The 14,177-nt window shown below is 46.4% G+C and overlaps 1 protein-coding gene across 3 annotated transcripts in view; it reads left to right on the top strand.

Moving 5' to 3' along the window:
- The window catches only part of Spg11 (SPG11 vesicle trafficking associated, spatacsin), a 67,909-nt gene that overhangs the window by 47,799 nt on the left and 5,933 nt on the right, over positions 1-14,177 (top strand). For 2 of the 3 annotated variants that reach the window (XM_085696322.2, XM_048459518.3), the window contains exons 29-39: positions 2,364-2,578; positions 3,147-3,894; positions 7,475-7,614; positions 8,502-8,700; positions 9,053-9,190; positions 9,384-9,517; positions 10,099-10,206; positions 12,085-12,253; positions 12,535-12,623; positions 12,792-12,947; positions 13,658-13,809. In XM_085696322.2, the coding sequence (XP_085552448.2) occupies positions 2,364-2,578; positions 3,147-3,894; positions 7,475-7,614; positions 8,502-8,700; positions 9,053-9,190; positions 9,384-9,517; positions 10,099-10,206; positions 12,085-12,253; positions 12,535-12,623; positions 12,792-12,947; positions 13,658-13,809 (2,248 nt within the window). The remainder of the gene's footprint in view (positions 1-2,363; positions 2,579-3,146; positions 3,895-7,474; positions 7,615-8,501; positions 8,701-9,052; positions 9,191-9,383; positions 9,518-10,098; positions 10,207-12,084; positions 12,254-12,534; positions 12,624-12,791; positions 12,948-13,657; positions 13,810-14,177) is intronic. The other variant, XM_085696321.2, reaches the window with a different exon arrangement.

Genomic DNA, 14,177 nt, shown 5'->3' on the forward strand with positions numbered 1-14,177 from the left:
GGTCACACACACATACACACTCACTCACACATGTGTATGTACACACATGTGTTTGCACATCCTTATGTATTGACACATCACTGTAATCCTCTCTGGCAGATAACTGTAATATGTCCTCAATGCTTAGGGTCACAAACCCTATTTCAGAAGTAATAATTAATTATGAACATTTTAGAGACAATTTGTGCTTTCTTTTTTTCCTCCAGACATTGGCTCTCTAAGATTGTTGCCAGTTATATCAAACTGACATTGTCTTTCTCTTTTCTGCATTTTGGGTCTTTCAAGTTGTTGAGAGATAGTGTCCTCCAGTTGTACTATTCCGGGATGCTCACAGATGTTCAACTGAGGAGCAGAGCTCCACAGAACACTGACAGAATGCTGGGCTCGGTCCCAAACATTCCAGGCTCCAGGTCTCATGGCTGAAAGAAAACAGTGTTTCTAAGACATAGCGTTACAGGATAGCACCGGCTAGTGACTGTCTGCTGGTTAGTGTTTCTAAGAGATAGCATTACAGGATAGCACCGGCTAGTGACTGTGTGCTGGTTAGTGTTTCTAAGACGTAGCATTACAGGATAGCACCGACTAGTGACTGTGTGCTGGTTAGTGTTTTGTCAAGCTGACACAAGCAACATTTACCTGGGAAGAGCTGTCTCAATTGAGCAATTGCCCATATCAGATTGGCCTTGATCATGTCTATGAGGAATTGTCTTGGTTGTTGATTGACATGGGAGGACCCAGCCCACTGTGGGCAGTGCTGGTCAGAGCCCGAGCCAGAAGAGCAAGCCCATAAGCAGCACTTTGCCATGGTCTCTGCCTCAGTTCCTGCTTCTGGTCCCTGCCCTGACTTCCCTCTGTGATAGACTTTTACTGGGCAGTGTGAGCTGAAAGAAACCCTTTCCTCCCTGGGTTCCGTCTGCTCAGAATGCTGTAGCACGGCAACAGAAAGCACAGATAGGCTCTTTCTAAGCCTGTGGTTTACTTCTGTAATCCTTGCAACTGGAAAGCTGCTGCAGGAAGACCTGAGGCCAGTGTGGGCTACATAACAAGACCATGTCTCAAAAACCAAGAAAAACATTTGCATTTTCTATAATGCCAGCAGAGAGAGAAGGCATGGCCATGCTGGTGACTGTTGTGTGGTGTGTCGCCTGTGTCTAGAACTACCTAAATCAAACGCCATTCTGCAGCTAGCACTAGAAATCACCTCATGTCGTCCCGTGTAAGTGGACATGCATGGGCTTCACATAATACTAATTGGAAGTAGGAACAGACCCAGCTGCACAAAGCATTGGTAGAGAATCCTCGCTCGTCTGTTTGATCTGTCGCAGTACTGGCTATCAGACTCCAGGTGTCATGTGAGCTAGCCAGGCTCTCTACTATCAAGATGTACTCACAGCTCTGAAATTCCTGACGTTACCAGGGAAATCCTTCCAGGGACAACAGGAAGTGCAGCTGTGCCCCCTCTGTTAAACAAATACCAGATGGAGCAAATAGAGCTCCATTCTGAATATAGTTGCAGTAGCCATGCCTGAGGACTGGCCAGTACAATCATAGCTGCTCTGCAAGCCTGTGTCTCCTTCCAAATGATCCTGGTTTTGAGTGAGCAAACAAATTTGATAGAAATAAGAACAAATGAGATAGACAGAAGCACACACACGGGGGGGGGGGGCGCTAAGGTAGGAGAATTGCCATGAGATTGAGGCCAGTATGGACTAAAGTGAGATTCTGTCTAATAAAAGCCACATGTGTATAATAGATGTTGATTTCATGTGTTAATCTAATCTCTGCCAGTTCTTAGAGCAAGTTGGGCAAGTTCAGCCAGACTTTGACTAAGGGTTTTGCAATGTATACACACACACACACACACACACACTGTCATACATGCATACATATATACACACACATATATATACACTGAAAATGTCATAGGCACATACATATGTATATATGTATATTTATATGCATATTTATATATGTATATCTGTATGTATGTTTATATACATATTCATGATACATATGTGTTGTGTGTGGATAGAGAGAGTGAAAGAGATAAATGGGACTTAGCATTTTGAGTATGTAGGTAACTGAACTTACGGCTTCTGTAATCAGTCAGGATAAAAGATTTGTTTTTATAGGACCTACATCTATGATCTTAGCACTTTGGAGGCAGAGTCAGAAGAACCAGGAGTTCAAGGTTTTCCTTGACTATTCATGAGCTCAAGACCAGCTTGGGCTGTGTGCTACCCTGACTCAAAAAACAATCAAACAAACAAAAACAACCCAAAAAAGAAAGTCCTGTGTCTGTTTCTCCTTTCCTCATGCTGGTGTTTCCCCAGTACTGTGTGACTGTGTCCTCTTCCACACAGGCCCAGACGTGCAGAAGCTGTGTGTGCTCAGCCAGATCTTGAAGGATACACCTGTAGCCATCAGCCCTGCAGTTATCACCAGCTACAGCCCTGAGAATTTTCAGCATGAGTGTAGATCTATTTTGGAAAAGCTGAAGGCGGATGGACAGTTTGCTGTGGCCAGGAGAGTGGCAGAGTTAGCAGCATTGCCTGTGGACAGCTTGGTCATTGAACAGGTAGAACATTTAAGTTGCTCACTCTGCTAACAGAGAACCCAAGAGATGCAGTCCATAGCGGTGCAGCCCTTCCTGCACATTACTTCAGAAGTGAGTCTGCTTTGAAACAAGCATAGCCTGTAGAACAGCAGTGCTCTGCTTGGAAGTCACACGTCAGATGTCCTGCATATCACATATCTATATTATGATTCGTAATAATAGCAAAATTACAGCTATGAAGAAGTGACAAAATTAATTTTATGGTTGGGAGTCAGCACAGCATGAGGAACTGTATTCAAGGGTTGCATCCTTAGGAAGGTTGAGAACCACTGCCCTGGAATACGTTTGAGCTGCTTTCCTTTGAACAGGGTAAATAGAAAGTGGCTTTCTCGGAGCCCCACTCAGTTAGATGCATTGAGAATTGTTTTCATTCTGACTTTGCACATAATTGTACTCAGTGCCCTCTGCTGCCCAGGCTCATCTGTAATCATGAGATTGGCTTGTAGCCAGCATGGCCTTAGAGCATCAATGTCTGGAGGATGCTTCCTTACCCCAGCAAGGCTGAAGTCTGCTTTGTTCAATTTCACAGCTAACCCAGGAAATGGAGACCCTAAAACACACTCAGAAGTGGTCCCTCACACATGCAAGAATTGACTTCTGGAAAAAATGCCATGAAAATTTTAAGAAAAACTCCATTTCGAACAGAGCAGCCTCTTCCTTCTTCTCCAGCCAGGTCCCTGTGGTTAGTGAGCATCCCGCTGAGCCAGGCAGCCTGGAGGAGCGCCACCTGCTGCTCACGCTGGGGGGGCACTGGCTTGCCCGGGAAGAGCCTGTTCCCTTGGAAGAACTAGAGGAGCTGGAGAAACAGGCCTGGATCTGCCGCATCACCCAGCATGCCCGTGGAGGGGGCGCGGAGGAAACCCAGCCCAGCCCCTCTCAACAAGTGTCAGCTGGTGCTGAACTGTCCTTTGATACCTTAGCCAATGAGTTTTCCTTCTCCAAGCTTGCTGCTTTGAACACATCCAAATACTTAGACCTTAATGGTCTTCCATCCAAAGAGATGTGTGAGAACAGACTGAACTGGAAGGAGCGGGAATCACTGAATGCTCTGATCGGACTCCTGCTGGATGGTGGCTGTGTGCACGAAGCGAGCAGAGTGTGCCGGTACTTCCACTTCTACAGTCAGGATGTAGCACTGGTGCTGCACTGTAGAGCCTTGGCGTCCGCAGAGGCCGGCGTGGACGACCTGCACTCAGACATCCAAGCTCTCCTCCCAAGTGCTGCGCTGCCTGACGACCAAGAGAGCCCTAATGCCCCTCTTCGGAAAGTCCATAGCAGTAAGTAAAGGGTGACACCCTTTCTGTCTTCTTTGCCACATGGTGCGGTGCTGTCTCCAAAAAGGGGCACCTCTTAGGATGTCAGAGTTACACTAAAGGAGCCACTAACTTTTCCTCAAGTAATGCGTAAACAAGGTTATTAACTAGTCAATAAGTAACATCTTTTAACTAGCTCAAGTAGATCAAGTGGAGGAATTCAGCTTGACTGATAACTAGTTTAGTTGACTGAAATTATATAAATTATATAATTATTATAAGCCAGCACTGGGAGGCAGAAGCAGGATTGCCCATGAGTTTGAGGCCAGCCACGAGCTACATAGTCAAACTATCTCAAAACAAAAATAAAGCTAAAAACATCTAGGCATGTGAACACATACCTTTAATATCAGCATTCAGGAGGCAGGGGCAAGTGGATTTCCATGAATTCAAGGCCAGTTTGGTCTATATAGCAAGTTCCAGGACAGCCAAGTCTAGGCGGAAAAAGCTGATATAAAGCACATGGACCACCTTTGCAGGGGACCAGTTCGGTTCCCAGCAACCAGGTTAGATCATTCACAAGGTCCTGTAGCTCTAGGGCCAGGGGACCAGCCCCTTCTTCTAACACTCATGCACACACATGGGATTAAAATCAAGTATCTGCTTAGGAGTTTATAATTATACATCGGTAGGATATAGAAATGATTGTGGGCGGCCGTGGGCGACCGTGAGCGTACTCCCTTGCTGCTATCTTGGGAGGAAAGCACTCACCTCATTCTGCACTGATTTTGGGATGGATTTTTATCATCATTGTTCAGTGTTCATTGTGATTGTTTCTGCACCTGTTGATCTGTTCGTGTAGTTCTCTTCCTTCTTTAAACTATTAACATGAGATATGCTTATTGATTTTTAAATACTGAACCAACCGTGCATTCCCAGGTGAACACATCACCTTTGATCAGTACAGGTGGGACTGATTAGCTCTTTGGCTGAGGGCTTTTGTGTGTATGTTCTTGAGGACTAGTCTCAAATTTACTTTTTTGTTTGTTTGTTTGTTTGTTTTGAGACAGGATCCCTCTACATAGCCCTGGCTGTCCTGGAACTCCCTTTGTAGACCAGGCTGGCCTCAAAAATCACAGAGATCCTCCTGTCTTTGAAGTGCTAGGACTAAAGGCACGCGCCACCACACCCAGCTGTGGTTTACCCTGGTGTAATTTACCCCACCCTACCCCCACCCCTTCCAAGGTCTTATGTAGCCCAGACCAACCTTTAATTCTTGTGTACCTGAGGATGATGTTAAACCCCATCCTCCTACCTCCACCTCTCAAGTGCTTGGATTAGAGGCGTGAGCCGCCATGGCTGACTTGATGTTATTTCCCCAAGTCTGAACCTAGAGGCTTTTTTAGAATATTTTAAATTATGAATTCCTATTATAATTATACAGTTACTAAGGTTATCTTTTAGCTTTTGAATGAGTTTTGGTAGTTTGTGGTTTTTTTTTCAGGAAAACTTTTTCCCCTGTGTTTTGGATTATTTGGACTGTTTTCTACCGTATTGTGTAATGTTTTTGTTTTTTTAAAGAAAAGTGCATGGGTGTTTTTCACTGTGTGTGAAAATACAGTTGTAGTCTTCATGTGGGCTCTGAAAATACAGTTGTAGTCTTCACATGGGCTCTGGGAATCAAACTGGGATTCCCTAGAAGAGCAGTCAGTGTTCTTAACTGCTGAGCCATCTCTTCAGCCCCCCGCCCCTTTTTGAACTCTCTCTATGTAGCCGGCCTGGAACTCAATATGTGGACCACATTTGTCTGTGCACCATGTGTATTCATTGCCCTCAGCAGCCAGGGGAGGGTATCCAACCCCGGAACAAGAGCTGGGGTTGGTTGTGAGCTGCCATATGGGTACTGGGGATTGAACCTGGATCAATATGGATTTACCTCCTCCCAACCCCCAACTCACTCCAGCTGCCATGGCAGCCTCCACCACCACTGCCAAGAGGTGACTTAGACGCCAGGGCAGGGGAGGAAAGGCGCAGGAGCTCACGCCTACTCCAAAGCTGGTCCTAGCGTTTGCTTGAGTGCTCCTAAGTGCGGACAGACACATGCGGTCTCTTCTACCTCCGCGCTCACGTCTAGGTCTCTACAGGTTTGTTTGTTGTGTTTTGAGACGTAGCCCATGCTGGCCTCCAACTGGCTGTGTAGCCAAGGATGACCTTGAACTCTTGATCTCCTACCCCCAAGTACCAGGATCAGAGAGATGCTCCCCATCCTGCTTCACTTTTAAAGTGTATGTTTTTAGATTTAAGCTGTTTTTCTGTTTGTCTGTATCACTGTATGGCCAGCAGTGGCCTTGAACTCCTTACTGAATCTCCCTGCATCCACTTCTAGAGAGCTGAGGTTGTAGTCTTGTGCCGCCATGCAGACTTATGTGGTGATGGGAGTGGAGCTCAGGGCTTCAGGCATGCTAGGTAAGCACTCGGGAGGATGCAATGCCTCTTAAGCTCATGATGCTTAATATCCTAAGTACAGAAGTTTAGCATGCTTACTGTAACAAATGACGGAGTGCAGTCATGCAGAATGTGAAAAGTAAATTCAGTGCTGTCTTTTCAGAGCTTCCAGGATGCCAATTTTTTTGCTTGCATGTGTTATTTCCTGCATGCCAGTGCAAGCACACACAGAACATTTCCCCACAAGTTAGACCGTATCATATTCATCTTCACATTTACCCGTTAGGATGGACCAGTGGGCTAAGACCACTGTACTGGATGGATGTGCCATACTTCATTGGGGTTTGATTGACAGTAAAACCCTGTGTCACAAATGGGGTAGCAGCACACATCTATCATCTTAGCACTTGGGAGCTGAAGCAGGAGAATCTCTTCAAAGTTAAGGCAGCCTGAGCTACAAAGTGAGTTCCGGGCCACCTCCTGCTAAGAATGAGATGCTGAGAGACGAAAAGAGACAAAGTGTCACACGGTCTACTTTTGTTTCCTTACGAAAATGTTCTACCAAGTAAGAAACATTTCTCCTAGTTCAGTCTAAGGCTTGGCATTTTTACAGGGCTGGGTTTCAACCTAAGGTCTTTAAAAAAAAAAAAAAAAGGTTGACAAGCATCCGCCTCTGACCCGCAGGCCTGGCCCCAAGGTTTCCTTTCTAAAAATCAGAATGAGACGGGGGGGGGGGGGGGGGGGGGAGGTGTTAGGAGAAGGGAGGCTGGCAGCTGGAAACAGAGAAACAGAGCAGGGTGAAGTGAGAATCAAGGGGTCGAGAGCTGTTCTGGACATCAGTAGATGTGATGGCTGTGCAACACAAGGTGGATTCGAGAGCAGAGGGCTCTGATGGCGTCTTGGTGCTGGCCTCTAGCGCATGCAGGAAGCTTGAAGTCTAAGGTAGTGTGAGATCACTGAAGAAATCATGGTTGGATTTCCTGAAAGGCGGTGATGGAAGTTTAAGTGGGGCTCTGTCAGAAGTGGCCCAGAGCCAGAAGCATCATGGAAGCTCAGTTCAGGGGCGATGGGGGGTGGGGGTCTTTTCAAAGTGATGAAGTCATGGGACGCTGGGAAGAGGGCCACCTAAAGCTCCCTTCAGACTTGGGTTTGCTTTCAGCTTCAAGTTTGGACAGTCAGTCATTTATGATGGCGCCCTCTACTGATGAGGTGGCAAGGAGTCTCCGCGCTCTCACGAGCAAGTGCCTCCGCGGGAAGAACTACTGCCGGCAGGTCCTCTGTCTGTACGAACTTGCCAAGGTGTGTGCCAGGGGTCCCACAGAGCACTGTCTGAGAGGGAAATGGGAAGTCGGGGTAGACTTTGGACATTGCAGTGGGAGTTCTTCAGATGATAATTGTGAAAGGGAGGGAGTACTTGCCTAGCATGAGCAGGGTCCCTAGATCCCCAGAGCCACAAAAAAACAGAACTATGACTTGTACATCAGGCCCTTGTCAAGATGGTGACCCATCTGGGGACTGGTGGGGAGGATGCCAGGCCACTTTGAGTCCTGGCTGTAGCTCAGGCGAACAGAAAGGTGGGGCAAGATATTTAACTCCCATGGGCTCCTGGCTCTTCTCTATAAACACTGATTTGAACATGAGTTCCTTCTAGACTTCAGGAGTAAGATTTTACTGAGTCTAACATTATATATGGCATTTGATGCATATAAAGACAGAAGGCACTTGGGATACCGAGGCAGGTGGATTGCCAGAAGTTTGAGGCCAGCCTGGGCTATATAGGGAGACCCTGTCTCCTCCTCCATCCCTATTCCAAAACAACCTAGAGCAGCCAGGATTTGTGTGTGGCCTCGCGCTGGCTGGGAAACGGCCACAAGTGCAAGACCGTGAGGGAAGCGAAGCTGAGCAATGCAGCGCTCGGCCTCAGGTGGGGTCTCTGCAAATTCGGGCCTCTGCACACGCTCCGGGAGCAATAAAGGCTCTTTCACGTCCACTCCTTTACACCGTATGACTGAAAAGATGAGCATTCGACACGAGGTGAGGGACTGACTTGGTGAGATGACAGGACTCGCAGGTGCGCTGCTGGCTGCTTCTGGAATTGCTAAGTTCAGGCAGCAGTGGTCTGCACGTTTCAGAGTGCATTTACTTTTTGTTTCAAAATGACTCTGCTCCTGTTATCTTCCACTTAGGAGTTGGGCTGCTCCTTTGCTGATGTTGCTGCCAGGGACAGTGAAGCCATGCTGCGAACAATCTTGGCTTCCCAGCGGCCTGACCGATGCAGACAAGCCCAGGTCTTTATCAGCACCCAGGGCCTGGAGCCAGACACTGTGGCTGAACTAGTGGCTGAAGAGGTGACCCGAGAGCTGCTGACCCTATCGGAGGGAACAGGTGCCTTCTCTGCAGACCTCCCAGCCTCTCAGACAGCACTGTTTCCCAGCTGAAAGATTTGAATGTTAGAATCATACACAGCTTGTATGTTGCCCTATCAAGATTACAGATTCTTGGGGAAAAAAATCCTTTACATTCCTCTTCCTGCTCCGTACTGTTTATGACCTGACGTGGTCAGACTAGTTCTGCCTCTGAAGAATGCCCCTGACCTACAAGGCCAGATGGACAGAGCAGTCAAGATACTCCCCTGCTGCTGGGCCTGGACAAAGAGGGCCTCCTGGCCCCGTGCTCTGGCCTCCTGCCAGCTCTCTTAGGGCAAACTCAGTGACAGTCTCCTTATCTTTCTGTGCAGGAGAAAAGCAGCCTCTCAACCCATCAGAGGAAAGCCAAACACTTCTTCAGCTAACTGCTGTGTGTCAAGACCGCACACTGGTAGGCATGAAGTTGCTGGACAGGATTCCCTCCGTCCCTCACGGGGAGCTGTCCTGCAGTAAGTCTTTATAATTAAAATGTTGTACGGTTGTAGTACCTTCAGATTGCTTCCAGTGTTTACTGTTTAAGTTTAAGCTGTCAGAGGATGAGAGCTCTCTAGATAGGACGCTCTCTGCCAGGCCCTTTACTTTCCTGGCAAGCCAAAGTCAACAGCAGTTACCAGCCCATCTTCTCCACATCCTACTACCCAGCCACAGAGCTCCTGATCCTGGCCCATCACTGCTTTACCTTCACGTGCCACATGGAGGGCATCATCCGAGTCCTACAAGCCGCCCGGATGCTTACAGATAACCACTTGGCTCCCAGGGAGGAGTACGGGCTGGTGGTGAGTAAGTCCCCTCAAGCCCACCTTCACCCTGAGGCAGCTTTGAAAAGAAACAAAGACCCCAGCTCACAGCTGATAGGGCCTCAGGGAAGTCTGAAGCCCCACATCTCCTGATTACTGGCCAGACAGTTCAGCCCCTGGTTGCTGGTTGATTTGTCTAAAGAAGTGTCCCAAAAGAGCCGAAAGCAAGACATCCCATCAAGTCCCAGGGCTACTATAGCTTCTTGCCAGGAAAGTCAGTTTTTCTAGGGGAAAGAACTGCTTCTCCCCCAAACAAGGGTTCAGGCATGGTGTGTAAACAGAGCATTCAAGCCCCTTATGGCTCCATGAAGGCTGGTCACGTGGATAAGTAAAATGGATCCCAGGGGGATAAGCGACAAGAGGAAGCATCTGCTCAGAGCGGTTTTATAGCACTTGGTGGTCAGCTAAAAAGACTGAGAAGGGGTGACAATGACATCCCAAAGATTCATTTCCAGTTATCCAGAGAAGCCTCAGTTGGGTGACTGGAAGGGAATGAAACATGGCAAACTGGCCATGATGGTAGTGGCCTGGCTTCAGCAGCTCAGTGCTCTTTCCCGCAGGTACGCCTCCTCACCGGCATCGGACGGTACAATGAGATGACATACATATTTGACTTACTGCATCAAAAGCACTATTTTGAAGTTCTGATGAGGAAGAAGCTAGATCCGGTAAGTGTTTAGTAATGAGCTCAGAATGTAAGTCTAACCTGCTCTTGGGAATGTGTAGGGTTCTAGAATGTTCAATGAGGTCAGGGTCTTCCCCTGGGTACACACTACCACCATTGACTTAAGCTGGACTTCACACTAGGTCATGATATTGATGAACACTGAAATATTTGTCTTTCATCTCAGCCTTCAGCCCCTCCCTGTTGTTTAAAGCGTCTGTTCTGACAAGAACACCCACTGAGAACCACGCTGCAAGTGGTCTGTCGGTGCTGAGGCTGTGTGGAAGTGCCTTTGGTTTGGAGGGGGAGGGGTTGTTTTTCTTTTCCAGACAAACTATAGTGCTGAGAGCCATGGCAGCCTAGCCGGGCGGCCGGGGGGACCAACAAGCAGTCTCCTTGCAACAAGTCTCCATTCTAACAAAAGGCTCAGACATCTAATTCAGAAGGGAAGGCAGGATGACTTTAAAAGCCAGGCAGAGTAGATGACTGCAAGGAAACAGTGTCTTCCGGACACATCAGGGCTGATACACTTAGGGACTTGGAGACTGGGTGCAAGCGCCAGCCCAGCCCCAGTTCAAACTAGACAAAATTCCAGCACAGCAAAAGGGAAAAGGACATAAAGTCCCACAAGAAGTTATTTGTAATTGCTACCTTTTAGGAGAGAGAAAAGCTGCTTTTATGGAGTGTCTCTAGGTACTATCAATCACACTCCAGGTCCATGCTCAGAAATGTTGGTCACCACAAAACAAACTCCATAGTTTTCATTTGGCACTTTTTTTTTGGCCTGTTTTTGTTGTTTTTTTTTTTTTCGAGAAAACAAAGTTGGGTGGGTAGGATCTAGTAGTTGGAGAGAAAAGAATAGGATCAAAACATATAAAAAAAAAACACTAAAGAAAAGAAAAGCAATTACCAAGGTAGGAAGCAAGTGTATTAACCTGGACTAGAGAACCATTTATGACAAGAGGAAAAAGCCTTAGAAACAGAGGCCTGGCTTGCTGGGTCTGTGGGCCCTGGAGCCTCTCTAGCCCCATTTACGTGCTATGACATGAGATGTCGTTCATATAACTTTTGTTTACAAAGTATTTGGGTTGGTGGGTTGTCTTTATTTCCTGTCAAAAAATACAAAGTTTAAAAAAAAAAATTCTATTAGGCTGTTTCAAGACAATCCTGCCACTGACAAAGGAGCAAGACCCAACATAGGTCCATTCAGGATCCCCAGATTTTAAAATTGTTCTTCTGAAGCATTTTGCATTTAAAATTATTTTAATAACTTTTTTCTGATTACAAAATACATACTCCATATAAGACATTTAGAAAACAATACGGAAATCCTCAGTGTTCACCATCTGGAGAGAGCCACTGATAATATACCCCTTTCTTTGCACGTGTACCCTAAAATATAGTTCACATTTTAGTAAAATTTTATGCCTTGAAAATAAGATAATTGAGGTTCTCCTTTTATAACGTCTGCTGTGGATAGTCTGGCCACAGTTAAGTGTTTAAAGCATGTGCTTAGCAATTTAATGGCTACAAGGTATTCTTAGCCCTTATTTGGGGCATTCAAGCTGCTTCTAATTAAAGCTGTTAAATCTGCTACACTCACCTTCACACTTGAGTCTTTCGGAGAGTCCTAGCAAACACAATAGTAGGTCAGTGTGTGCTTCCGGCTGCCTTTGTCTGCTCAAGTTAACTGGCTGTCCTCCCAGCAAGGACAGGTCTGTTGGCTCATCCCCAAGACAGCCTAAGATCTCACAGTCATTTCCATTGTTATTCATCATTTATCTTTCTTTGGGCATTTTGACCAGTATAAAAACAAGGGACTCAGTTGATCCTCCCCTGTGGTCCCTGGTTAAGAACTTAAATATCTTTTTTTCCTGGGCAGACTGGCACCCTGAAGACAGCCTTGCTAGACTACATCAAACGCTGCCGCCCTGGAGACAGTGAAAAGCACAATATGATTGCCCTGTGCTTCAGCATGTGCCGGGAGATAGGGGAGAATCATGAGGCCGCGGCCTGTATCCAGCTGAAGCTGATTGAGTCTCAGCCCTGGGGTGAGTGAGCTGCAGCACTTCCACAGCCTGCTCACACTAACCCAGCCAGCTCTTTAGGAGGAAAGACACTTGGTAGCAGCCCTGGTGGCAGGAGATGGCAGTTTACAGAAGAGTTTGAAACTTAGGAGTGCACTCCATCCAAGTTCTAGTAAGGACATTTCCTGCCCAAGTGAAACGTACCTATGGATATACATACTTAGGATGTTTCCCTCATCTAACCTGCCACACTGAGTGGCCTGAGGGGTCACTCAGCTTTACAGCAAGTATCCTTTACTTTACAGAGGAAAGCCTCAAGGATGGAGCCCAACTCAAACAACTCCTGCTTAAAGCCCTGACTCTGATGTTAGATGCAGCGGAGAGTTACGCCAAGGTAACCAAGAGTTATTCTAGCCTGGCTAGAATAGTACTAGTAGGAAATACTTTGGCTTAGGCTCTTCCAAGTGAAGAGGGAGTGTGTAATGGGTCAAGCAGAGGTCAGTATTGAGTACAAAAGAGATAATAAAATTCTCTTCTTGTGCTTCCTCCACACATTCCTCAGGACTCCTGTGTGCGACAAGCCCTACACTGTAATCGGCTCACTAAGCTGATAACACTGCAGATTCACTTTCTTAACACTGGTCAGAACACAATGCTTATCAACTTGGGCCATCAGAAGCTAATGGACTGTATCATGGCTCTACCTAGGTTCTACCAGGTGAGAACACTCTGACAGGTACTGCCAGTGCAATCCTGTGGCGTCTTCCCCTTGGTGTCCAGAGGCCGACTGAGGTCTCAGCGTTAGGGACAGACCCAGGGCAAACTACTTACTCTGATTTATCTGTATAATAGTACCACGAAGAGGCAATTTGAGATAGACGTGCATGTGTTTTGTAGTGATTCAGATCAGACAAGGTCTTCACAAATGAGGGCAAGTGCTCTACCATTTAAGGCACACTCCCAGCACTGTTTAGTTGGCATATTATCTTTGTGCATCGCTTGGGCAAAGGTTAGAGAATTTTGATGTTTGGCAGTTATGGTTTGAAGAGAATTCCTTGGCTTGTCCTTTTAAGTCTTGCAGACTGTGTCCATGGAATGGAGCCTGCCAGTTAGCAATGAGAATCAAGAATGCCCGGAGATTGGGTCTCGCCCTTTACAACAAAAGGCACTAATGGTCCAGCATCAGCACTTTCCTGCTTCCCACACAGCTGAGTTATGGAAATAAAATTTCACATCAGCAGTTTTACTGTCCATTGTGAGGAAGACTAAAAACAAGTTACTGGAGAGGGCTTTATGAGAGGAGAGCAACACTAGGCAACCTGATACCTTTAACACTGACCATAACTCGCTGCGTACAGTAGGTTTCCTACTTCAGTTTTCTACAGCATGTGCTCTAACGTCCCCTCCCTTCATTTCCATCCTTTTAAGGCTTCTATTGTAGCTGAGGCCTATGACTTTGTTCCTGACTGGGCTGAAGTTCTCTACCAACAAGTGATTCTTAAAGGAGACTTTAGTTACTTGGAAGAATTTAAACAGCAAAAGTTACTAAAACCCAGTATATTTGAAGACATTTCCAAAAAGTAAGTACTTAAAATTGACCCTAATCCCAGCACTGGCTTTAAATCCTAGTGGGGCAAGACAACCAGGACTACATATGGAGATGCTCTCTTAAAAAAAAAAAGAAAAGAAAAAAGGGAAAGGGAAGGGGAACGGAAAGGAAAGGAACGGAAAGGAAAAAGGAGAACGGAATGGAACGGAAAGGAGAAAAAAGGAAAAAAAGGAAAAAGTTGATAGTGAACCAGAAACTCCAGCAAGTTGTCTTTTGCAGTAGTATTAAATTTAATTAAGGTAGGTGCTGACATATTTGGGTTTTCTTGTTTTATTTTTTGCTAAGAGAAGGCTTCTCTGTGTAGCCCTGGCTGTCCTGGAACTCACTCTGTAGACCAGG

The sequence above is a fragment of the Myodes glareolus genome, chromosome 10 (genome assembly GCF_982192425.1).
Source record: "Myodes glareolus chromosome 10, mMyoGla1.1, whole genome shotgun sequence".
Classification (NCBI taxonomy): Eukaryota; Metazoa; Chordata; class Mammalia; order Rodentia; family Cricetidae; genus Myodes; species Myodes glareolus.